This window comes from Astatotilapia calliptera, chromosome 5 (assembly GCF_900246225.1).
Source record: "Astatotilapia calliptera chromosome 5, fAstCal1.2, whole genome shotgun sequence".
Lineage (NCBI taxonomy): Eukaryota > Metazoa > Chordata > Actinopteri > Cichliformes > Cichlidae > Astatotilapia > Astatotilapia calliptera.
Window position 1 is genome coordinate 20087558 of NC_039306.1, and position 23611 is coordinate 20111168.

Sequence of the window (23611 nt, forward strand, 5' to 3'; positions counted from 1 at the left end):
CACCTAGGAATGAGTCTTACTTATTGCTAGCAAAGCAAAGCAAACCCTCTCTACTGTTAAACAGAGTTAATTCTCGACATCTGCACATGTTTCAAGCCTACCTGAAGCAGCGAGTGGTGGAGAGTGATTTCCAGCTCTGCTAGCCTGTGGGCTGGGTCTTCATATTCCTCATGGATCTCCAAGTCCTCCCTGGGAACAGTATCCCAGCGACCACAATTAGCCGCCAACTGGTGCACCAGCTCATACTGGCCAGGCAGTGCCAAGCTGAGCCGTGTCTGTCTCCCATGGGTGAAACAAAGTTTCCTCCTCTTGCAGACAGTGCCCTGGACTCCTTCACAAGGCTCTCCAGCCTCACCGCCCAGTGGCAGCAGCTTCTCCCCTAGAAGGCTGTTGACCAGCTGGTAGCGAGCAGTGCAGTTCTGGCCCAGCACAAGGATGTAGGGGGAAGCACCCACATTGTTGCGTAGGAACTCTTCTTCGTGAGCAGGGAACGAGATGCAGCTGAGCTGACCTGGACAACATGAAGAGGATATGTTATCTAAAACCACATCAGTATAGTAGAACAAACAGTTAGACTCAGTAAGCTGTTTAGAAACTCTTGGTCGGCACTACAGGTGTCAGCATCAGCATGCTATCTGTTTTTCACCTCCTCCTCACAGCGTTTTTGAATGTTTAGCCAGCGAAAAATTAATGTGACATGACGGATAGATATCAGTCATTGTAATGGGTAAATCACTTTGCTGTAGTCCTATTAACCTGCATTCACTTTACCCTTGTTTGATACGCATCAAACCAAGGAGTCAAAGTGGTGACTCTTGTAAATTAAACTGGCTGTGTGTGTTTGAGCAAACATTTATGGTGGGGGTTTTTTTTACATCTAAAAAACACCATGAGATTGTGTTGTGCACGGATTTTGCACTGGTTTTGCTTTCAAAGGCAGAATGAAGAGCTGAATGTTGTTAAAAGAGAAGCTGTTCCTCAATTCCCTAGCATTAAAAAAAAGCAAATAACAATAAACAAGTAATACCTGACTTTTTGTGTTTGTTTCGTGTAACTGTAAGAAAATCTTATCTTACACTAAATATTGCTATCGGCATCCCTTTAAAAAATCCAATCAGTTAGACATCTCAACTTTACCTACCATTTGTTAGATGTTACAGTCATCTTAGATGCATAGAAAGTAGAAAAACATGGATGTAACTAGCATGATGTCATCCACTGGCTTCAGAAACCCCGTTTTGAAGCTTTAAGATTTGCGTTTTAATTTCCAACTTGGATAAAATAAAAATTTAAATGATTTTTAATTGACTAACCACTTGTCATTAATATGTGTTTACAGGCGGAAACACAGTAAGCCATTTTCCCTTAGACTTCTATAGAACCAGACGTCCTTTTTTCCCCCAACAGCAGCTATCGCAATCTGGTGGCCCTTAGACAGAACGCAGGTTTAAGGCACTTTCTCATCAAGCCCCCAGTATACCTGCCGCAGTGGTCACAACCTTGTCTCATAGTCGCTTGTATTTTTACCCGCCATTACAGTGCAGGGAGCCACTGCAGGATTCTCCTGAAGGATAGGTGTCGCCACTCAGACAATATCATCACATAAACACTGCTATAGGAGGAGAAAACGGGAAAACAGAAAGACTTTGTTGAAGGTTTTTTGCAAAGTTTTTTCCACAAACTCAAGCTTTCAAACGGTTCCAATATCTCCCTCTGTATATCTGTATATCTGTGAGCTTCTGTGCTGGAATATCATGAAAATGGTGCTAAAAAACAACACACACCAGGTTACAAAAATCAAGAGGCGCATGACCAACAAAGCACCACAAAGATTGTTTTTTTGTTCACTTCTGGATGGATGCAAACTGCATTTCGTTGCCCTGTACCTGTGCATGTGCAATGACAATAAAGTTGAATTCTATTCTATTCTATTTGCACGACACATGACGTGACATCAAAATGGGTGTGCGACACAGGCGATGTTGCGAGCATAACAGCCCCATTAGCTTAATTTTTCCCAACACAGAAGCTACGTCCACACGTTAAACAGTCTCTGGTTAGATAAAGGAAATCTCATTCAGCTCATTCTACAATAGCTGTGCGGTTAAAAGCCTGTAAACAGTATTAATGTCACTTTGGCAGTGTTGGATTTTTCCTGTCTTGTTTCTTTTTGACCCCATAAATAACTTTGAAATAATCCAATGAAAATAAGTGAAGATTCAGCTGAGTCTGTAAGAGCTAGTGCTGCTAGCATTATGATGTGGAGTTTGAAACATGGAGGCTGCCATTTATGATATCTGCCACTCTCCTCACAATGCCCATGTCTACTAGAAGTTCTGAGGAACCCTTCAACTGTTCATTGTGATTGAATACAATGACTAAGAGGGCTTTAACTATCATCCAAAATAATATTTAACCGATGCTGAAATTGAACTTCAAATTGGTGGGAATGCTATTTAAGGCCACTCACACATGGACTCGATCCTCACACCAAGTCCTTTGCACTACTTCCAAGCACTTTGTCCTCTAATGTGTACCTTTCTACTGTTTTGTATATATTCCTCCAGTTTGCATCCATTTATCCTGTTTGTTATTTATTACTGCACATGCGTGTGCCGGGGTAGTGTGGAGCACTCATAATTTCGCTGTACAAGCGAAATGACAATGAAGGGCTATTCTATTAATGAAACTGTTCCTAACCGGTTTTAATCACAGTACAGCTAATTTTTACTGCATGCTTTCCTAGGCTATTTCCAGTATAGATATGGCATTATGGTTAAAGATTTTCCACTGTCCTGACAAACTAATCAGAATTAAAAGGTGGTTTGTATCTGTAAAATTAGTAGAAAGAAAATTGGGCACAAATACTTTAAAGGTGTCCTGGATACCTTTAAAGTATTTGATATCCAAGTACTTGTAGGATACGATATCCTACAAGTACTTGGATATCACTAATACAGTCATCAGAGATACCCAGCTGTTGTTGTGAACAGTCTTCCCACCATTATTGCTTTTCAAACCTTCTGTTTGCAAGACTCAGCCAATCAAGAGAAAGCTGGCTTGAAAAAAGAGGAAGCACTAATACAGTTCAAAGAATGAAGTGAGGTAATGCACCACAGTACATATAAGATAAATATGGGATTTTTTAAAATTATTTTTATGAAACATTAATAAGAATAACAGGTTATCTTTACACTTCATTCATGACCTTCATATTGGCTCATGTGCAACCTTATCAATAACATATCACATAAAGAAGCAATACAATATACTATTGTACTAAAGTCTTCTCCCACCCCTAGTCAGCACTGTTATCAAAGATAGGACACTCAGATTATTACATCTATATTATTCTTGGTATTTTAACACAACTCCAAGAATACAGGACATTATATTCCACAGCAGAGACAATGAACCACTCTTGATCAAATATTATTTTTTGGGATTATTTTTTTGTCCCCTAAGGTATGAAGCGCAAACAGAAGAATCGATTCATTTTGATCATTGCAGGGCTCTGATATAATCCCCAATGATGCTGAGTCACAGTCTAAAACACTTACATAACGAAGACAGCGCATAGCAGCAACAGCCACCCCTTTATAGTCACATACCACTGCATTACTTTCTAACACTACAGTGGCTTTACTGCACTTCTAACCTGCCCTCATTGACCTAACATGAAGCAATAACGCAAGCAAGTCTACACAGAAATGTACATACCAGTACAGGACCCCCGCCCCCCAACACACACACAGAGAGAGAGAGCAGGTATATATACCCAGGACATTTCCAAGATGAATCTCGTTTTTTTTCCTGCTGATTATGGCTAACCTTCAGTTATCTTTGAACATTCAACACGGAGAGGAGGAGGAGTACAGACTCTGACCCTCTCTGTATGCAATTCCTGAAGATGATTATCAAGTCTAGTCCGTTTCTTTCACAGAAACAGATATCTGAATTATCTGATGATAATTATGTGATGAAATGATGCTGCTGACAGTGCTCATAGTTTCGGACACACAAATGTAATGGCGAGTAATATATATATATATATATATATATATGGAAAGAAACGGAAAGATGATATACATACACATATTCAGTGAATACAGATTAGAAAGTTTTGATTAAAACTCAACGTTCGTCAAATAATCTATATAATAATAATAATAGCTTCTTTTAAACTAATATATATATATATATATATATATATATATATATATATATATATATATATATATATATATATGCATACACACACACATCTCAAGAAATCTGTGACCCGTAACTTCAATCTAATCAGAAATGACTCAAGCAGCCAGTGCATAATTCTCAGCATATTTGGTGCACTTATTCTGCACATGTTTTCCAGAGGGAGGGGGGGGGGGGGGTTAATCTCTTTAGTTTTCTTTGACCCAAATGAATGGATTTTGCTCCCAACCTGCCCGCTGGTGCAATAATCACTTGGCAGTAGCAGCAGCAGTTAGCCTTTTCTTTTTACTTCCGTCCGGCATGCTTAAGTGTAACCCCGGCTGTGGGTGCTTTAAACATGCAAACATATGGGTGCAGTACTGATGCATTTCCAGGTGGTGTTCAAACCTACCTGCCTCCAGAGAAGCTGAAGCCGAGCTCATGGTCGATGCACAAGCATTGCTGTAGTTTTGCCGTATTTCCCGGAAGAAAGCATTAGTCTCCTTTAGGTTTTTCTTCAGCTGTACGGAGTGCTTGTTGTAGCTGGTAAATACTCTCGTCAGTTCCCGAGTTAGAGGACTCGGTTTCTGCTGTTGCGCATTTCCCTCCATGTTAAACAGACTGGGCTGCTGCTGCCTTGTCCTCGATGCGATTTAAGTGGTTAAGCAGGTGCCAAACACCTTGAGTGAACCCGAAATGTGTTAATGCACACACCTTTCCTTGCGCGCTAACTAGTTAGTTCCCATGCTCGCCCAAAACCACCTGCTAGCATTTGTTAATTAAAAAGAAAGAAAATGAGTCAAGTTAACAGGTAGTCCTTAAACATACATGAAGTAGGAGTGTGTCAGTGCTGAACGGTCCCCACAGTCTGTTGTGCCCGTGAATGAGAAGGCATTTGTTGTTGTCCCGTTGACAAGCACGGCTAGGCTAGTTTCACGTCAAGCTTTGAGTGGAAGAAAACCGCTTCGAGTTACCGCTATTTAATCATTTTTACTTCCTTTTGATAGTCGCAGTTTTTTTCGTTACTAACTACAAACTTTTGAGTGTCTTAAAACCAAAGCACGCGTGTAAGGCTATGTTATGTCGGCCAAAACGCTAAGAAATCAGTGCTTCTGCGACCTAGCTACGGTCCACTGAAAGTTAGCGTTGCTAGCCAGAGGGCATCTCCGATCCGTCCCCACCTTAGCCTGGCACGGCACACATATCCATTTAACCTAACGAGGCACACTTTCACAGCAGTGCAGCCCCGTGTTTAAAAGAGAGGGCCCGGCTTTAGCGTTTGCCTGTCAACGACAAAAACAGCCCAAGCACGACTTTAAAACAACAACACCAAAAAAAACCTCCGTTTTTTCCAGAGGAGGCTGCGCTATAGACCGTTCCTAACCAACAGTGGCCCGGTGGAGCCAGCGGACATCCTCTACCCCCGAACACCGACGACTGACAGCGGCCAAACCGAGCCGGGTGCTGTCGCTGGTGGTGGCGATGAAGAGGAAGAGTGGTGCTGGTGCAGGGCGAGGAGTGTCCAAATCACATAGCTGAGAGAAGCAGGAGTGAAATCACAGCAAAACAGAAACTCGACGAGAGCGGTGTGCGGAGGGAAAAGGCGGGGCCCAGGCGGCATTCTGGGAAGTGTAGGCATTAGAGAGAACGCCGTTTCCACCGGGAGGCGAAGATATAGAAGCCTGGGAAAAAAGTAATTATGAACGAAAAAAGAAGAGTGGAAAATATCTGGTTTATGGCTTTTTGCACACAGTCTAATATATGATAAATAATAATCCCGGCAGATATATAGATTTACTGATTAGTTCTCCAACTAATTCATGAGCACACATGTATGGATATCCTAGGAAATGAATGTAACTTGCTTTTGTGTTTGGTTATACTATCACCGGCATGTACATTTGGTTTAATTATTTAGTTTAATAATTTGTTAATTCTAGGTCAACCACAAGTTTCCTTGCTTTTCTCGCAGTCTATCCAGCATGCGGTTACCTCTCATGACACATAGATTTCTTTACATTCAAATCATTTTTATATCACTCCACATGACAAACTTCTGCTAGACAAAGACACTAAGAAATTACAAGTAATATGGGGCTGTTATTAGCCCCATTCCAAGCCCATTAGAGTGAGAAACTGAGTGCAGAGATGTGTCAGGACTACAAGCTGCTAGTGAGCTCCCTCTTCTGGCAGAAAGGTTGAATTACATAAACAATATCTTTGAAAGGGTTAGTTAAGGTCAGATCAAATCAGGAATATTTTCTCTGCCAAAATTTATATGATCTGATTTAATGAATGTATAATATTTCAGATATAGCGTCAGATAACACTAATAATATTTGGACATCACATGTACAATCCCTTTACAGATTCATTTATGTTCTCTTTTGAAACTTCTTGTTTCAGTTAAAAGGTTGCCACTGCAGAGCATCTGCCTCCATCTCACTTTATCCCCTATCATCCTCCTCTGTCATAGCAACCCTCTGTATGTCCTCCTTCACTACATCCATGAATCACCTCTATGGTCTTCCTCCTGTCTTCATACCTGGCAGCTTAATATTTAGCGACCTGTCAAAGGTCAAAGGTCAAATGTATTTATATAGAAGATTTAAAACAACAGCGTTGACCAAAGTGCTATACATTAAAAGTATATAGCCCCAAGAAAAACTACAGTAAAATCCACAACACATAAAATCCACAACACATAAAATAAAATAAAATAAAATTGTCCAGAAGTATGTTGCACTCGAGTCAAATGCCAAAGAGAATAAATGTGTTTTTAATAAAGATTTAAATGTGTGTACCCTTTGTCCAATGCATCCACAGTCCCTCCTCTGCACATGCACGTCTCCAAATTGCTCAGCTTGAGCTGTCGATCTAATCTACTCATTTCTATTTTTGTCCATTCTCATCACTCCCAGTGAAAACTTTAACATCTCCAGGTCAGCCTCCTGTGTTTTTCTCAGTTCTGCCATCTCCAAATCATACATCACGGCAGGTCTCACAACCATCGTGTAAATGCTTTCTTTCACGCTTGCTGCTATCCTTCTGCCACAAATCACCCCTGACACTCATCTCCACACACTACACCCCGACTCCACTTTTCTTCTTCACCTCTTGTGCACTGTCTGTTCCTTTAGATGGTTGACTCCAGGTGATCTACCTTCACCTGTCTCCTTCTCATTTACATACATGTATTCTGTCTTGCTTCTACTGACCTCCCATACCTCCTCCCTGCTCTCACTACAGATCACAATGTCATCTGCGAACACCACAGTCCACACTGACCTTATCTGACCTGACCTCATTGCCAACAAAACATTTTTGGTTATCTAGCTGGTATTTTGATTTGATTCCCAAAACAATATAAAAGTGCTGCGAAAGCACTTTTATATTAGTGTTCTTTTTTTTCTACATCACTGTTGTTTATTTGTTCACAATGTTCCTCTGCATGCACGAGTGAATAATCTGTGAAACATTACTGAGCGGTAAACAGAAAAAGGCCAACGAGTTGGAACACTGGTTCCCAAAATGTGGAGCAGACCCCCTGCTGACGCATAGCATCGCTGCGGGGTGCGCAGGCAACCAGAGTGGGAAAAACTGCAGTTCAAGTTTGACTAACAGCTTGTTTGTTTCAGTGAAATGTAATGCTGTATGTGACTTTTCAGCTTCTGAAGGAGAACAGGATAAAAGTTTGAGGTCCTGTCAGTTAAAACAGAACGTGTGAACACGCAGCTTTGCTTGGCTTAAAGTATTAATTCATGAAGATCAGGGAAGGCGGCTCATCTTGTCTTGACTGACAAACACTTGTCAGATGTTTTGCCTTAAAGTATTTACTGAATATATAGTGATGAACGTGTGGCCTCAAATGAGGTTAACCAGCCTGCAGTGTTGCAAACAGTGACTGCTTGCTGACCTCCAGTGGCCCATAGCTGTAACAACATTATTCATCTAAACGTTTTCTGTTCCAGATTTCACTTCTCCCAGCTCACCACTGGCTTCCCATTTAGATCAGAATATCCAAACACAAATAGCTGCATGAAGTCAGTCAGGACTGAAAATGCGGTGCACTGATGGAATAGAAGAAAGCAAAAGAAAAAAACTCATTTTTTGCCCTTGTGGAAGCCAATTTATGCAACTGTATTTTTCTCTACTTCATTGGAAACGAAGAAGAAGCAAGAAGCAATGATAGGAAAGAAGCTGGCTTATTCATCACATTTTAAGAGGATAGCTTTGAGGCATAAGCTCCAGTGATTACACAGTGGTTTCAAAATAAGCAACAAACCTCTGTCAGAAGTAATGCTTTACTCCTGTTCAGGTTTTAAATACATTTTTAAACTACACATGCACAACAACACTTTATAATACCACACACTCTTATACCATCCATCTGCATTTTATCACAGAGGATTATAGTATCATATGTCATCATTTACCTCATTTGCTGATAGCATTAATATTATAATCAACACTGGGTCATTTGCACTACTATTCTCATATATGAGATCTCGTGTGTGTGGATGTTTATGTTTATATTCATACTCCAGCAGGTTTTCTTTCTTATGAATAGGGGGAAATGGGATATCGGCTACCGTACATAATATCATCAAAAGATTTTGAGAATCTAAAGAAAGGAAGCCTGTGGTCGTCAAGCCCTCAGGCAGCACTGCATCAAAAACAGGTGTGATTCTGTCATGGAAATTGCTGCATGGGCTGAGGAACACTTCCACAAATCCCTGTGCCGTCCACAAACGCATGATACAGATCCATCATGCACAGAAGAAGCGTTATGTGAACATGATCACATAAAAAAAGCACTGCTGTCTTCTCTCGTGGTCAAACCTCATTGTATTTATATATATATTTTAAATAATAACATTATGTAAATATATATATTATGATGCATTAATGCTTAGACAGTTTATATTAATAACTGTGTATGGGCCTACTGTTTGATCTGCAATATTATAACATAGTTTGGTAGCCATGTGCATTCAAACTAAAACTGTGAGTGAATTAGAAGTAACATGAGATAGAAATATTCCAGCAAAGTAGGTCAACATGTCGGTTACCTCAGATGGCGGTCGTTTGAGTAAATTTACTTAAATGCAACCACTGGATATGTTGCAACTACCTGTTCAACTTCTATGCCCCACTTGTTTTTTGATTTTTCGTCTTCGTGGGGTGTCCTTGGTCTGTTTCTGCGGAACACAGATTTTTACACCAATCACCCAAAAACAAAAAACTAAACAAAGCATGTGTGGGAATTAAAAGAGGTTACCAGGCAACACTGAATCATTTCTTCTTGTTTTTAACATTAACTTTAAATAAAGCTGAAGCCAGTAAATCCAACATGAACTAGTTCGCTCTGTTTGTTCACTCCACGGTATGCGCGGTGCAGCAGATCCAGCGCTCCTCCCTTACCTGAAACTCCCCCTCCACTATTTGACGTGTCCGTCTGCGGGCGGTGCTCCGCCGCTTTCCCCCTCACTCTTGCCTACCTGCTGCTGAGTTTCAGCAGCATTACCGAGCTAACACGCAGATGTTCCAGTTCCTGCCTACAGCCTCTTGATCACACTAACCTGCAGTTCTCAGCTGAAGACTTTATATCGAGACTTTAACCTGAAGCGTGCCTGCGGCTCCACACAGAGGGAATGCATTTTTAATACCTGGCTCTGAAAGTAAAGCGACACAAGACAACACCTCTGCCGGGGGTCGGCATGGATGCTTTACGCGCTGCCCGTCTTTCGTCAGCCTGCAACAGGCCGTCCGTCGGGGGAGCTTTTCACGACGAAAACACACCCTTCGGGAAAGCTCAATTCCAGGTGCCCGTGAAAAAACAAGCCGTGAAGAGGCACCACCACAAACACAACCTGAAACACCGGTACGAGTTTCTGGAGACCCTCGGAAAAGGAACCTACGGCAAGGTGAAGAAGGCCAAGGAAAGGTCCGGTAGACTGGTAAGCATGGTGTTATTTTTCTTTTATTATTATTATTATTATTATTATTATTTTTAATCTGATCACATTTTACCTGCAGTCAGTCTCACGTCAGTCTTTGGGCTGCTTGTCCCATCGGCCACCTGTTGTTTAGACAGCGAGCGCTATTTTTAGGTGACTGACTGTCTGCAAACAGGTAGAGCTCGCTTGGATTTGAATTTTCAAATAAAGGCGTGGAAACTCTACCGCAGAGCGTTCACTTTGAAAAAAGCAAAGTATTGCTGGATTGTAAGAAAAATAATATTGTTAATTTTTTATAAGGCGGATTGTAAAGTAATAAAGTTGAAAGTGCGCCTGCCATCTCTCCTGAGGTGTTTGTCTATTGGCTAAAGTTTGCCGAAGGGTTCAGTGTGTTTATTTATGGACTTTTCTTACGTTCACACTGGAATATACTGACCATGATCTAATAATTTCCTCCTCGCCAGCCCGCAGACTCTTTCTGATCTGCTTGATAAGCGCTTAAATTTGTCTTAAGCGCAAATGCAATTATGCAAGCATCTGCCCATGCTTCTTCATGGTGTATTCAGGTTAAACAGTGAGATCTGCTCCAGTTTGAGGTCATTATCATGGCGTTTCAACAGAAATTTATCACAAGGCATTTTATATAACCTCTATCTCTCTCTCTCTCTTTTTTTTTTTTTTTTTTTAAATTAGCCCATGTGAGGCACAAAAGAAAGTCTCTTGGAAAGGGCTGGGTAAGTTATTTTCCCCAGGAAGCAGTTTAGGTAACTTTCTTTTTGTTGGGGTTTTTTTCTGATAAAAGGAACAGGAGGGGGGGGGATGCGGGGGTTGCAATTGGGCTTCCAGGTAAATTCCAGCTCTCCATGGCCTAAGGGGAAATGCGAGGAATTTAAAACATTAGAAAGATAAGCCCTTAAAAGAGGCATAAAAAGGAGGGGGGGTTTCCCCTTGATTATAAGATCCTGGATCTCTTTTATTTTTAGCTTCTAAATATTTTAGAAAGGAATGTGGAAGTGGGTTGATTGTGAGACCAGTTAAAAAATACTGTACGGGACTGGGTCAGGGTCATGTGGTACCACAAAACAAACCCTGACTCAACAACAACACTTAAAACCAATTTAAACAAACCCACATAATAAACTGGCACCTGAGTTTATTTTGGTGAACCTATTAAAATCTTTGTTCTCTCGATAAACGTGTGATTTGCATTCGTGCTGCCTAATGGTTTGTTTACTTGCCGTGGCTTATCGAACATACCGGGAAACGGAAAGTGTGTTAAAATGATACAAATCAAAGCCCACATCTAGACTTTAAAATGAAAACTAAACGTTCCTGCTGTAGATACTTCGGCCTTTTCTTGGGAAGCCTGACTTGGCTGCTGTTTCATACTTTATCGGAAATGCCCTTTGTTAAAAGTCCTGCTTTTGTGAAAGTGGAGAAGTCAAGGAAGTAAGTGTTAGAATCCTTTTCCCCTTCCCTTTGCTGCTTACAGTAAACATGCAGTGATACAAGTTGAGCCGTGTCCACACACGCCCATTTCTGCTCTTTCACCGACTGGCTCTGCTGTTTTTATTAGAAATGAGTTGGTGTCTGGGATTTATCCTTGCCGGCAGCTTCCTGATGCTTCAAACCTACAATTTTTTTTATTTTATTTTAAGTATCAAAATACTGATTAGCCCACATACGTGTTTTGAATCTCACACCCAACAAATGGCATTTAGCAGAGAAGCCTTTGCACGCCTGATTATTGACAACATAATGGACAGAGATGTGTCATTGACTCAGGGGAGTGACACAAAAACAAACAGTGGCTTCATCTTGCGTGCTGTGGCATTACAGCTGTTTCCATTGTCTAAGTGCAAAAGTCTGATTGCATAATCCACTGAGGTGGGGTAAGGTAGGTTGGGGGGTGGGGTGTCAACATACATCAGGATAGGGGTTGATCTGCCACTCGGTGCCTGACATGAATGCTGTTTGTGTATTCAGACGCCCCAGTTAAGTCCCTAGACTTGGTTTGCATCAGCTGTTAATTAATTCATTGTGCAAGAGAGTTCCCAGGGGCGTTTTTACTCATGCTCCACAGTTAAACTGGTTAAATACTTGTGTCTGTATGTCTGTGTAGGTTCTCAGTCATTCAGGTCATGACAGCCTTAAAAAAAAAACCAGACTTCTTTAAGTTAAAGTCCATTTGCCTTCTTTTTGAGCTCCTAAGACTGCGTCTATACTTGCTTTATTTAGATAAAGTGACTCCGTATACCTGTAAACAAAGTGCCATTTACTGATTTCAGAGGCCGATACTCACCTGCGTGACTTATCTGTGTTGTCACATCAGCTGAGCACGGGATAAATATTCCAAGATGGTCTGAAGAGCTGATCTAAGGATCTTAAGAAATCCTTAAACATGCTTTTTTTTTTTATATCATGATTTATTGTTTCCCTGGAATAAAAATAAATAAAAAGGATATTAATGATATCAAATCTGTCCCAAAATGTAGTTTTTAAACTTCTGGATCGACCCATGATTTTGTGCATACCTGATTAAAACCTGATTAAAACTCTACAAAGCTTCACTAAGCCTACATTTTAACAGGGCTGTCTGGTGCAAATGGCCAGGGGGATAATGGTGGCTCATGAGTTGTGTGTGTTGTGCAGAAATGTGGTTTGAGTCTTTGCTGTGAAATGTGAAAGATTTCAGCCCCTCTGTGCTTATTACGTGGAGCAGACTGTCTGTAACAGAGATTGCACACACACAGATAACCTCACAAGGATGTGAACTGGTCATGAGTGTGAGTTCAGGCCTGTCTGACAGCTACGCAAACAAATGCAGGAAACCTCCATTCTCAGAGTCAGGAAACGGGCCCGGGTGGAGGGAATACGGGGGTTTATTTGCAAGAGCATCCACGCCAGACAGTGACTCACGACGGGGAGACAGGTCACGCGTTGACACGGATATGACAAGTCGCTGCTTTACTCATTTTCCTGTCTCTGGAACCTCGAGGGTTAGAAATGAGGACACCCCACCGCCTGCACCATCTGGTGCCTCACAGCACCTCTTCAACCTTGGGGTGGACTGATGACGCACTCGGCGCACAGAGGAATCCCAAGCATCTGCGCTTCCAATGGGCAACAGAATGACATGAATACAGCTTGCCTGCGAGTTCAGACTGAGATGCTATTCACATTTAAATTTTTACTTCTGTGGGCCTCGCAGACCTAACGGCCAACTCTAGTTTTCTTTAAAACAGACAATACTTGACCCGGAGTTCAAAACGGCACAGGTTTCAGTTCAATGCTCATTGTTCCACTCGCAATCAAACAAGCAGTGGGAGGACGGCAATTTATGTTAACTAGCGGCTGATTTGTGGATTTTTTATTTTTATTTTTTAACCATACTGCACTTAATAGACATGACTTATCTAGTATACCTCTGCTGATCATTGCATTAAGGTTTTGTTTGCTTTTTAATCAATAATTATGCAACTTTTGACCTGAATTTGATTTTAAAAAATGCCTTATTTGAGCAACATAACCAGTAAAGTTGGATAAAGTTGACGTGAATATTACTGTCACTGATTTTTTTTTTTTTCCCCAACTTGTGCACCTTGTGGTTTAGCATTTATTGAGTCTCCTACAGTCTCTTGTGTCCTTTTGAGTGTTAAAATTAGATTTGCTGAAACACCTCGAGGTCTAGACCATTAGAGTTGTCATTAGCATTAGAAGCTGGAGGGAGCTGGAGTACAGGCTCACTCGTTCCCTGTTTTGTCTCTATTCATGTAACCCCCTCCAGCAGACTTCTAACCCTTTTTACACAAGGAAGCCCATTAAAGTGGTTTAGACCTTACATGGGGGAAGAAAAAGTTTGATTCCCTGTTGGATGATTAATTATTCCATGAGCTCGTTCTTACTTACCTCTCACTTTATTGATTTTTCTTTCTTAAAGGTTGCCGTAAAATCTATCAGAAAGGAGAAGATCAAGGATGAACAAGATCTGATTCACATTCGCAGAGAAATCGAGATCATGTCCTCGCTCTGTCATCCGCACGTCATCACCATATATGAAGGTACATTATTTCAAAAACAAAATGCTAATGACTATGTTTGGGTTTGACTTTAATCATTCTGTCCCACACACTACATACAAACGTGATATCTTGGGTGGGGGGAAGGAGTCTCTCTGTTTGAGATTCCGAGTTTTGTCACGCACGTCTTTGTGCTCAAGTCTGATGCAGAGTTACGTAAGTGGCAACTTCCTGCCGTAATCCGGCGCCGCTGATAATGTGCAGAGCCCCGTGTCTTCCAGCACCCCTCACGCCTGATGAGGTGGTCATCACTCAGCGTTTCTCCACTTCAGTGCACGTTTGTTTGCTGTATAGCTGTAATTGGTGTAAATTAGCGGTTGCACAGATAATGGACGTCTCTCACACAGCTCAAGTATTGCAAATGGTTTGAAGCGTTGAATTCAAAGGAGCTCTGCTCTTCTGTATTTCAGTATTTGAGAACAAGGACAAAATTGTGATTGTCATGGAGTATGCCAGCCGGGGGGATCTGTATGACTACATCTGTGACAAGAAAAGCATCCCCGAGCGGGAGGCCAGGCATTTCTTCAGGCAGATTGTGTCAGCTGTCCACTACTGTCATCAGGTAAGGCAGTTTTTCTCATATCGGATCTTCAACCTGCTGTTGTCTTAAGCCTAATGACACAGGGCTGCGTTCAGATTCACTGTTTTTCCAAGGCGCTGGCACCTCCAAAGTTACATAATGGGTATTATTCACTGTCAGCCTGGGGGAAAATGAACAGTTGGTCTGTACTGAGACCAAGTGAAGGCTAAAGGCCAGCAATCCCAACATGCACACGCATGGTCTCACAGTTTAATGAGGGTGTGAAGGAACAGAACACACACACACAGCAATCGGTTGTTCTAGCAAGCCCAGAGCCGTGCAATTACCACCATTCAGTGAACATTATATTTTATCATGGCTCTGCTTGGCAAAGCATTTATAAATAAACGTTTGCTAGACAGTATTTGCTGAGTGACCTGCCCTTTCATATTACTGTGTTAACCACCTGTCCTTTACCTCTTTACAGAGGTCTGATGTCTCGTTAAACATTTATTTATCCACGTTATTCAACAGAGAAAGGCCATCTGTTATATCACCTACATTTGGCACAGCGACAAATTCCAAAGTTTCTTCATGATGGCATTTTAACAATAAATGAACGCCACGCTACACAAAGAATGTGTTCGTTGCTACAGCAAGTGCTCATATGTAAGGAGCAGTAGCTGACCTGCTTTTTTTTTTGTAAGTGAAGCAAATGCAGACTTGAGTCAAAGGCATGCCCCCCTACAGAGCACAGCACAATGAGGCACTGCTGACGTACCAGAGAGGTCTTCTGTTAGAGAATAATGTGGTGTAACCCAGTAAAGCAAATCCTTTCTACGTAATGCAGACAACTCCCAGTAAACCGATCCCTAACAGCATGCATGAAACAAAGCTTAAACAAAAAAGAAGGAAAAAAACAAACAAACAAAAATAAATCCTTTTTCCTCTTAGAACGGAATCGTACACCGGGACCTGAAACTGGAGAACATTTTACTGGATGACAACGGCAATGTTAAGGTATGCACGTGGATTGAAATCAATAGCCTGCGTTACGCATTTTATAACTAACAGTGATGCGCTGTAACTGAAGAACTTCAATGGGAAAATACGCTTCACATCACATCTTTTGTTCTCACAGATTGCAGACTTTGGGCTGTCGAACCTCTACCACGGTGACGAGTTACTTCAGACTTTTTGCGGCAGTCCTTTATATGCCTCCCCGGAGATTGTCAACGGGCGTCCGTACCATGGCCCAGAGGTGGACACTTGGTCTCTTGGGGTGCTTTTGTACACGCTGGTTCACGGAACCATGCCATTTGACGGGAACAACCACAAGATGCTAGTGCAGCAGATCAGCACCGGAGACTACCGGAAACCAAACAAACCCTCTGGTAAGTTTTTAAAACGGATTTTTCCTCAGTGAAGCTAAATTATATTTTAGCTTTTATAGGAGTCTTGATTTTTCCCATTTCTTTCCATCAGATGCATGTGGACTCATCCGCTGGATGCTGATGGTGAATCCTGACCGCCGAGCTACAATAGAGGAGATTGCCGGTCACTGGTGGCTCAACTGGGGCTATCCGCAGCCGTTACTGTGTGAGAGAAGGAGCAGTCATGTGGAGCAGACCTCTGCCCCAGTATCTCCGTCAACATCACAGCCTGCTGGGCTGGCCGGTGTTGCTAGTTGGCTGCGTCGTACATCCAGGCCTTTACTGGAGAATGGCTCCAAGATGCGCTGCCTGCTCCGCACGCAGGGCAGTGCAGGGGATGTAGTCCGACAACGGTCCCTGCGAAGGTCACATAAGGAGAATAACATCACCCAGGCAGTTCACGAGGGTAGCACAGACACTCGGCCCTCCAAGGGTATTCTGAAGAGGCGTAACAGTGTGAAACAGAAGTCGATAAGCGAAACATCAACTGTCAGTTTAGTGGAGCCACAAAAAATCTTGGACTTGTCTGCACCAGGTAAAGCACCTTCAGCAGCACAGCTGCCTCGCAAAGGTATCCTAAAGAAGCCTGCTGAGCAAGAGTCGGGGTATTACTCATCATCTCCAGAGAACAGTGACTCTGGCTTGGTAACGCAAACGAAAGAGTGCCCTTCAGCACCCTACAGGAAGGGCATCCTCAAGCGTAATGGAAAGTTCTCCTCTGGTGGGTTACATGAGTTTGGGTCTTTGGACCAGCTGGCGACATCTCTGCCTCATGGAGGTGGCCGATCAAGACCAAGCGGAGCCATCAGCGAAGATAGCATTTTATCTTCAGAGTCCTTTGATCAGCTGGATCTACCAGACCACGTGAGGCCAGCAATGCAAATGGATAAACCAGCCAAGGCGAGCATGAGAGGCTGCGTTTCTGCTGATAACCTTCTGGACATCCAAGAAGACAGAATTCTGTCCGATGGGCTGTTGAGGTCCTGGGACTGTTACAAGTCTGGAGTGGCTGACAGTGCCTTTTCGATTTCAGACTGTGATAACGTCACAGAGGCTTACAAACAGGCCATGGTCATACGAAGCTCCAATGCAAGCTGAAGACCAGTAATAAGGGACAAGATGCTGGCTAAAGAATTAGTGGTCATCCTGAATTTTGAAGTGACTTTAACAATATTGTGGTCATGAAAGCCAAAGTGCGTTGTGGGAAAATACCAGAACACTGTAAGGTGATCATTTTGGCAGAATTCAGGAATTAATACAGTACCAAAAAAAGGGAGAAGACTGATTGTATTTGAGATGGTCGATTTGATTTAACCGAAACTAAAATAAGGAAATGCAATTACGCAAAGGAAATGTTACATAGTGCAATTTGACTTTCATCAAACAGTCTCAGGAGAAGAGAGCTTGAACTCTGGTTTTCATTGTTAGAGGTTGCTAGTCAATTAATTCACAATGAAACCAAAAGCACTTCAGAGACGGAAATTCGGGAGACATTTTTAATACAGTTACAGTAGATCTGATTGAATGTAGCTGGTTTGTGTCCGAGTTACAGCAGCAGAATACTCTGCATTGTGGTTTATTGTCAACAAGAAAGTTTGAGAAAGTTCAATGAGTGTTATTTGGATTCTAGCTTCGTAATCTTCTGTCAACATGATGTTTGTCTAGGATGATGACGGCAATAGCAAACAGTTTCGATGTTGGAATGAGTTTTGTTTATGGGTAAGGTAACATTTCACAGATGCCAAAGAGCAGATTTGGAAAACCTTGGCGCTAAAAATCCCCAGCAAAATGTGCCAAGTTTTGATGTTTGAAACGGGGACTACTGACTTTTTTTTTTTTTTTTATATATAAATGTTTTTCCTGAAATGACTTGTTCTGTGTTTGGATAATGACTTGAATAATAATAGTGACCCTATGAATCACTGGCCTAACCAGTCGAACCTGCCTTTGCTTGCTAGCTTGCGCTGATACAAGTGCACAAATAGCCTTTGAGTCTACATACACGTGTGGGAGTTTTACAAAAACAGGTGGGGCCCAGTTTTATTTTGTTTTGTTTTGAAAATCAACAGTATGAAGTTCCCCAACTAATTACTATTTGTTTTGGGGGTTTTTTATGAAGTTGAATCATCGGTTATGGAACAGCGTAGTATTTTATAAGGCCAGATAACACCAGTTAAAAATAGCGCTGCCAAAAAGTAGTCACTGAATCAAAACTAGAGTTCAAATTAAAATCATAAATGCAGGTATTGATCCTTAATTAAGCTTGACCAGATATTTTCGTAGCTACCTGGCTCTGTCTTGCTTTATGAAATACTCCTGGTATTCAGCTACATCAGCATGTATGTTTGATTTTAATTTGGATGCTAAGCCAGTGCCTGGAATAGCACTTTCAGGCCACTGAAACCTGATAAATACACCATTTATGTATCAGTGTCATGTAACAAGAGTTGCACAAAGCCATTGATGCAAGCTGCAGAACCATGTTGTTCAGAAACATGGTTCTGATGAAGGAGGCTCATCAGGAATTGAAAGCCTGTTCATTTGCAAAAGATACTTTTTTTTTAATTTTTTTTATTGAAAGTTTTTTTTCTTAATTTCTGGAATCTGATGGATTGTATTAAGATGAAGGTAAAACTCATTCTCACATATGATCTTTGATTTTCATGTGTGACAAGGAAAATATTGTTTGTAGGATGTTTGTTTTGTTTTTTGCTTTTATAAAATAATTTAATGTGTTTGTTGTAATGTGGGCATTTCATTGTTTTTGTTTCTCCCTTTCCCTTATCCCATATATTTCAGGTTTAATTTAAACCATGTCTGCCAAAGTTACTGGCTTATCATTTGTGTGACTGTTCTGCTGTGTTGTCCTTGCTGGGATGAGGAAGTCAATAAAAAAACGACAACAAACAACTCATTTGCTGGCCAGTGTTGTTAATGGCCTTCATACAGATATTGCATTGGCGTATAACAGGATTCATTTGCATTCAGCACAGCCCGAACCGCAGACAGACTTCAGTTTAAACTTAACAGAACCACCATCACTAGTATTAGATTTGCAAAAAGTAACAATTAAAATGTGCAAACACTGCTGGCAGGATTGGGTGCAATTTAATTCTCACTGTCACAGCAGGTTTTTATGTAGATCAAGGGATAAAACTGCTTACGCGATTCCAGAAAACAACACTCTTAAACAAAGCATGCACAAAAAAATAATCTTAATCAAAGAGCCACGTAGATGAATTTCTTCCATCTTATCTGGCCTTCTCGTTTCATTTCCTGGCAGTAAACTTTTCAAGGCAGGGAGGAGTGTTTTAGTTTGATTTCCTCTGGTGGGGATGTCGGTGTCAGTACAACATCCTGAATGTCAGCAGGGGCGTAACTGCTCCCTGATCCGTGTTCCTTTGGCTTGCAAACCATATCCTGAAAACTGGAGGGCAGGCTGAGCTCTAACACAATCCTGAGCTGGTCATAGCAGAGGAGCAGGGCGTTCTGTTCGGGGCCACGTTTCACATAGAAACAATGAATTTGTCAGCGGTGACAAGGCCGCACATATAATCATGGATATGTTTTAAGATGCTTTTTAAACAGTGGTTTGTTTGCAGCAGTTCTCAGGCTGTTTGATCAAAGACGACAAATACACCCATCGCTGTTGACGAAAGGGCAAAGTCAAAAGAGATACTGCCTGAAACTCAGTCAGTTAAACATTAGCCTTACCTGATCAGCGGCCAAAAGGTCGGCCAAAAACGTTATCACTGAATCTGCAGACACGCCAGCGTCCAGCAGCTTTAGCTTCTGCGTGGCGATGCTCACGCAGGCACACGTTACAGTGGAGGGCGGGAAGACTGAAAACCTGCATTCTGATAATTAAAAACGTTTTATTACTTTCGTGTCTTCTATTAATAATGAGCACTTTGTCCACACAATATTGAGAAAGAAAATAGATGGTAGACAGATGGTCGCCACCATGCTCGACACACCCTGACAGATGAACCTAAAAGCTTAAAACAGACACTTCCCAGAACAGGATAATATGATATCCTAATTGCTTGAAGCAGGAGAAATGGTGAGACAAAAACTCAGCCATTCAGTTCTTGCTTTACACCCTTAGAGTGGGTTAAAATGTCTTATTTTTATGGGGCTGAAAATGTGTAACAGCTGCCTGAAAGAGCAGCAACTAACTGTATCCCTGTGACCTGCAGCCTCGGGCAGTATTGCAGATAGAGATAGGTGGGAACTCGGCCAGCTGAATAGCTGGATGCAGGTCTTTCATAGCAGACAATGCAGGATTACACAAACTCTGCTCTCACTATCCAAAATGAACTGCTGACACATCGTAATCATGGTTGGGGCTGTTTGATGCCCACTGTTCACGGCTTAAATAGTCCCTTGATGATCATGAAGTAAAAAGTCTTATCACGGATTGTTTTACAGGGGGGTGTAAATGAGATGATTTCATTACATTACAAGATTTTTTTTGTTAAAATGTATTTTCCATTAGTTGTCTGCCTTAAATTGAACACTAAATTGACTGATATTGTCTTTCATTTGGGGATACCATTTCATGTTTAGGTAACTCAGTTATGCAACGTACCCATGGCAGCCAGAGCGATGTAGGTGTGAACATGCCTGCGCATGTTCTGAAGGTGGGGAGGTCGGACAAAGGGGAGAGCGTGAAGAATTGGCTCCAGGAAGTCAGAGGGGACCACGGAGGCCAGACACCACTCTAACCTTGACACCACTGCCAGCTCCCAGTGCTGCAACACACACACACACACACACACATTCCTTGAAGCCAGTCCACCATCAAAATCCCACAGCAGGAACGCTCATTCAGATCAGCCAACGAGTGCTGGTCACCCTAACCCCTCAGTCAAACCCCCGTGTCCTGAACAGTGTGCATGCCTGCAAGCCTTTGGTCAAAAAAATGATTGTGAAAAGGGAACATTTCCGGCTTCCTACCTACAAAGATCTTCTAAAATGGCCTTGATAAAATTGTGCCCTTAGAAATCGTACCAATAAGTGTCTCTACTTAGTCTTCAATGAATATTACAACTGTTGTTCCTTTTCAGATGGAATAAAAGTATTGAAAGGTGTGTCCACGATCCATCTGCAGTTGCCCAATGTCATATCATTCAGGCCTAAACCACAGTTTGAGAAGCACTGCTTTGGTCAAAGTATGCATTTCTGTTAAGTTTATAAATGTCCTCTCATGAAATTCATGACAAAAGCAAAGCTACAAGACTGTCATTACGCCGTCTGATTTTCATTTGACCACCAGGATATTTGAGGTTCATGGGAATGTAGCTGGCCTTTCTGGATGCGGCCAAAACAGGAAAACTATCCACAGATTAAGAAGCAACAGTGTTGATTTTGGGGATTATCGTGAGATCCATGGAAAACAAGTATTACAGATTCCACTTTTAAAAGAGACAAACTGGAGGCTCAGTTAAATCATGAGGTCGCTTTGAATATTTGCAATAAATGCAACAGAAAGAGGGGTCACAGTGGGGTGGTTTGCAACACCGCCTCACTGCAAGAAGGTCCTGGGTTTAAATCCAGCCTCCCTGTGTATACTTGGGATGTACCAGTAATGATCTGTTAAATAAAATAAGTATAATCCCTTCACAATTTCTTTTATTAGAAGCCTAAAGAGGTTTTAAAAAAGTGCTTTAAGAGAAGCATAAAAAGCATCAAGGATGTCAAATAAATACATTTTATTTTAGTGGGAAAAGCAGATTCATTTATTCACTTATTATGTGGGATCCCTCAGACTTATGCGACGAAACTTAATTGTGCATTTGATTATTACTTTTATTTATTTATTTATAACCCAGACTTGGTCAGTGGTGGTAGTTTTTCTGTGCTGTTTGGGGGGAGATAAACATCAAGGATATTAGCTCCTTTATAATAGTTAATGCCTTTACCAGAATGTCTGAGACTGAAATGGAGTTTTCTGTGTAGACACAAAGCTTGCTGGCAGTCAGGGGGATCGTTTCTCTCATTTTGGAGGCCAGGAACATACAAACTGCCCCTAACAGCTGCAGGTTGGTCTTCTCAACTGCAAAACGGCTCAGGTAACAGTCCAGGTAACGCATCGCCTGTGGAAACACCTCCTCCTCGCATTTCTGCTCCTCACACACCTGTCAGACAGAAATCTGGTTTATTTCACCTGAACTAGGTGGAAAATTACACTGTGACTGATGAGTGTATACCTGAAACATCCACACAGCTAGTATCCTTCTCATGTACGGCTGGACTTCTGTCTGCACCCCGTCAAAGGGGGAGGTCACCCGGCTGGTCTCCTCAAAGGCCCGCAGGTTGTGTAGCACTCTGAGATCACCGGTCATAGCGTGGTCCCTGCTCGCCCGGGGGACCACAGCCTGCTCTGTTTCACTAACATTTCCCATCTCCGGATCAACTCTGAAGCCCTCCATTTCCAGGCACATCCAGTTCAGTGAAGGAGCATCAATAAACCGTTTAGCTAGCGTTAGCTTCGGTCCGTTATGGCGGCCATTCCTCTTTTAGCTAGCTGTCCAGTAGCTGCTGACATAACGCCATTTTCAGCCAATATTTTTTCTTTAATTTTCTTTAAGAGTATTAATTTCAAACTGAACTGAATTTTATTTTAGCCCTCAAAAAATAAACAAAAATTAAAGCTGAATATTTTCCAGCTTATTTGCATTTTGTCGTCTTCTTGTCTTCCTTGCCATTTTAAATGCATATACATTTACTAAAAATTACAAATATTTTTGGAATTTTTTTCCCCTGGAAATCTCGAAGACCTCTAAACAAAAATCCACCCATATCTCATAGCCTTATTTAGGAACTTTCTTTTTTGTTTATTTTTGTTCTGTGCCATTCAGCAAATTTGATACCAAGTAAATACAGGTCTAGTATTGTCGATACCAACACTTTCTGCCTATAAAGGCAGCTTATAGAGGACAGCGCTGTGTCAGGATTTATGAGATGAGTCATCATTAACTTACAAATACTGAACACATTTTAATGATCACTAAACCACTGTAATATTTACTTTACAAAATCAACCTTTCAATTTTTTATGTATTTTGAAACTAGGTTTTTTGGAGACCTTGAATATAAATGTGCCTAGCTGTCTCTAAAGCAGTTTGGGTCAACTTCTGTAGTTGGCATTTAGTTCAACTATATTCAAGCCAATGCTCACTCAAACTCACTCAACAACTACATCTCAGACTCTACCGGTTTAGCAAGCATGCTAAATATTAAAGTTTATGACAGCAGTTAGAAAAAGACTGAACACGTATGGCTTATTTGAAAGGGTTCTCACAAGAAAGTCTTTTCTCTCTAAAAAGTTGCACCTGAGAAAACAAGACTTCTGGAACAGTGTCCTTTAGATAAACAGGAGCAAAGTTGAGATGTTTTGGTCATGTTGCACAGCACTATGTTTGG

The 23611-nt window shown here is 41.6% G+C and overlaps 3 protein-coding genes across 4 annotated transcripts in view; 1 reads left to right on the plus strand and 2 right to left on the minus strand.

Annotated features, from left to right (window-relative positions):
* Nucleotides 1-5848, minus strand: part of dstyk (dual serine/threonine and tyrosine protein kinase) — a 28496-nt gene extending 22648 nt beyond the window's left edge. The window contains exons 1-2 of the mRNA XM_026167920.1: nt 4604-5848; nt 102-511 (exon numbers count right to left, since the gene is read on the minus strand). Of these exons, the coding sequence (XP_026023705.1) occupies nt 102-511; nt 4604-4802 (609 nt within the window). The 5' untranslated portion in view covers nt 4803-5848. The remainder of the gene's footprint in view (nt 1-101; nt 512-4603) is intronic.
* Nucleotides 5849-9585: 3737 nt separating this feature from the next.
* On the plus strand, nt 9586-19093 carry nuak2 (NUAK family, SNF1-like kinase, 2). The gene is made up of 6 exons (XM_026167921.1): nt 9586-10151; nt 14092-14212; nt 14641-14792; nt 15705-15770; nt 15892-16144; nt 16236-19093. The coding sequence occupies exons 1-6, from the start codon at nt 9912-9914 to the stop codon at nt 17279-17281; spliced, it is 1878 nt and encodes a 625-aa protein (XP_026023706.1). The 5' UTR covers nt 9586-9911; the 3' UTR covers nt 17282-19093.
* A 27-nt stretch (nt 19094-19120) lies between these two features.
* Nucleotides 19121-22766, minus strand: ccnd3 (cyclin D3). 2 transcript variants are annotated; one of them, XM_026167922.1, is made up of 5 exons: nt 22396-22766; nt 22108-22323; nt 20775-20937; nt 19898-20040; nt 19121-19672 (listed from the first exon to the last, which is right to left on the minus strand). In XM_026167922.1, exons 1-5 carry the CDS (start codon nt 22627-22629, stop codon nt 19475-19477), a joined length of 954 nt encoding a protein of 317 aa, XP_026023707.1. In that variant the 5' UTR covers nt 22630-22766; the 3' UTR covers nt 19121-19474. The 2 variants fall into 2 exon arrangements, with proteins under 2 accessions (XP_026023707.1, XP_026023708.1); XM_026167923.1 differs by having other exon boundaries at nt 19605-19829.
* Between the last annotated feature and the right edge of the window lie 845 nt (nt 22767-23611).

Bases quoted from the DNA above. Each gene is read 5' to 3' on its own strand.
- nuak2 (XM_026167921.1), top strand. From the start codon at position 9,912: ATGGATGCTTTACGCGCTGCCCGTCTTTCGTCAGCCTGCAACAGGCCG. The intron at 14,213-14,640 runs GTACATTATTTC...TCTGTATTTCAG, and splicing joins CGTCATCACCATATATGAAG to TATTTGAGAACAAGGACAAA. The intron at 16,145-16,235 runs GTAAGTTTTTAA...TCTTTCCATCAG, and splicing joins GAAACCAAACAAACCCTCTG to ATGCATGTGGACTCATCCGC.
- ccnd3 (XM_026167922.1), bottom strand. From the start codon at position 22,629: ATGTGCCTGGAAATGGAGGGCTTCAGAGTTGATCCGGAGATGGGAAAT. The intron at 22,324-22,395 runs GTATACACTCAT...TCTGTCTGACAG, and splicing joins TAGCTGTGTGGATGTTTCAG to GTGTGTGAGGAGCAGAAATG. The intron at 20,041-20,774 runs GTACGTTGCATA...TTTAATTATCAG, and splicing joins CATCGCTCTGGCTGCCATGG to AATGCAGGTTTTCAGTCTTC.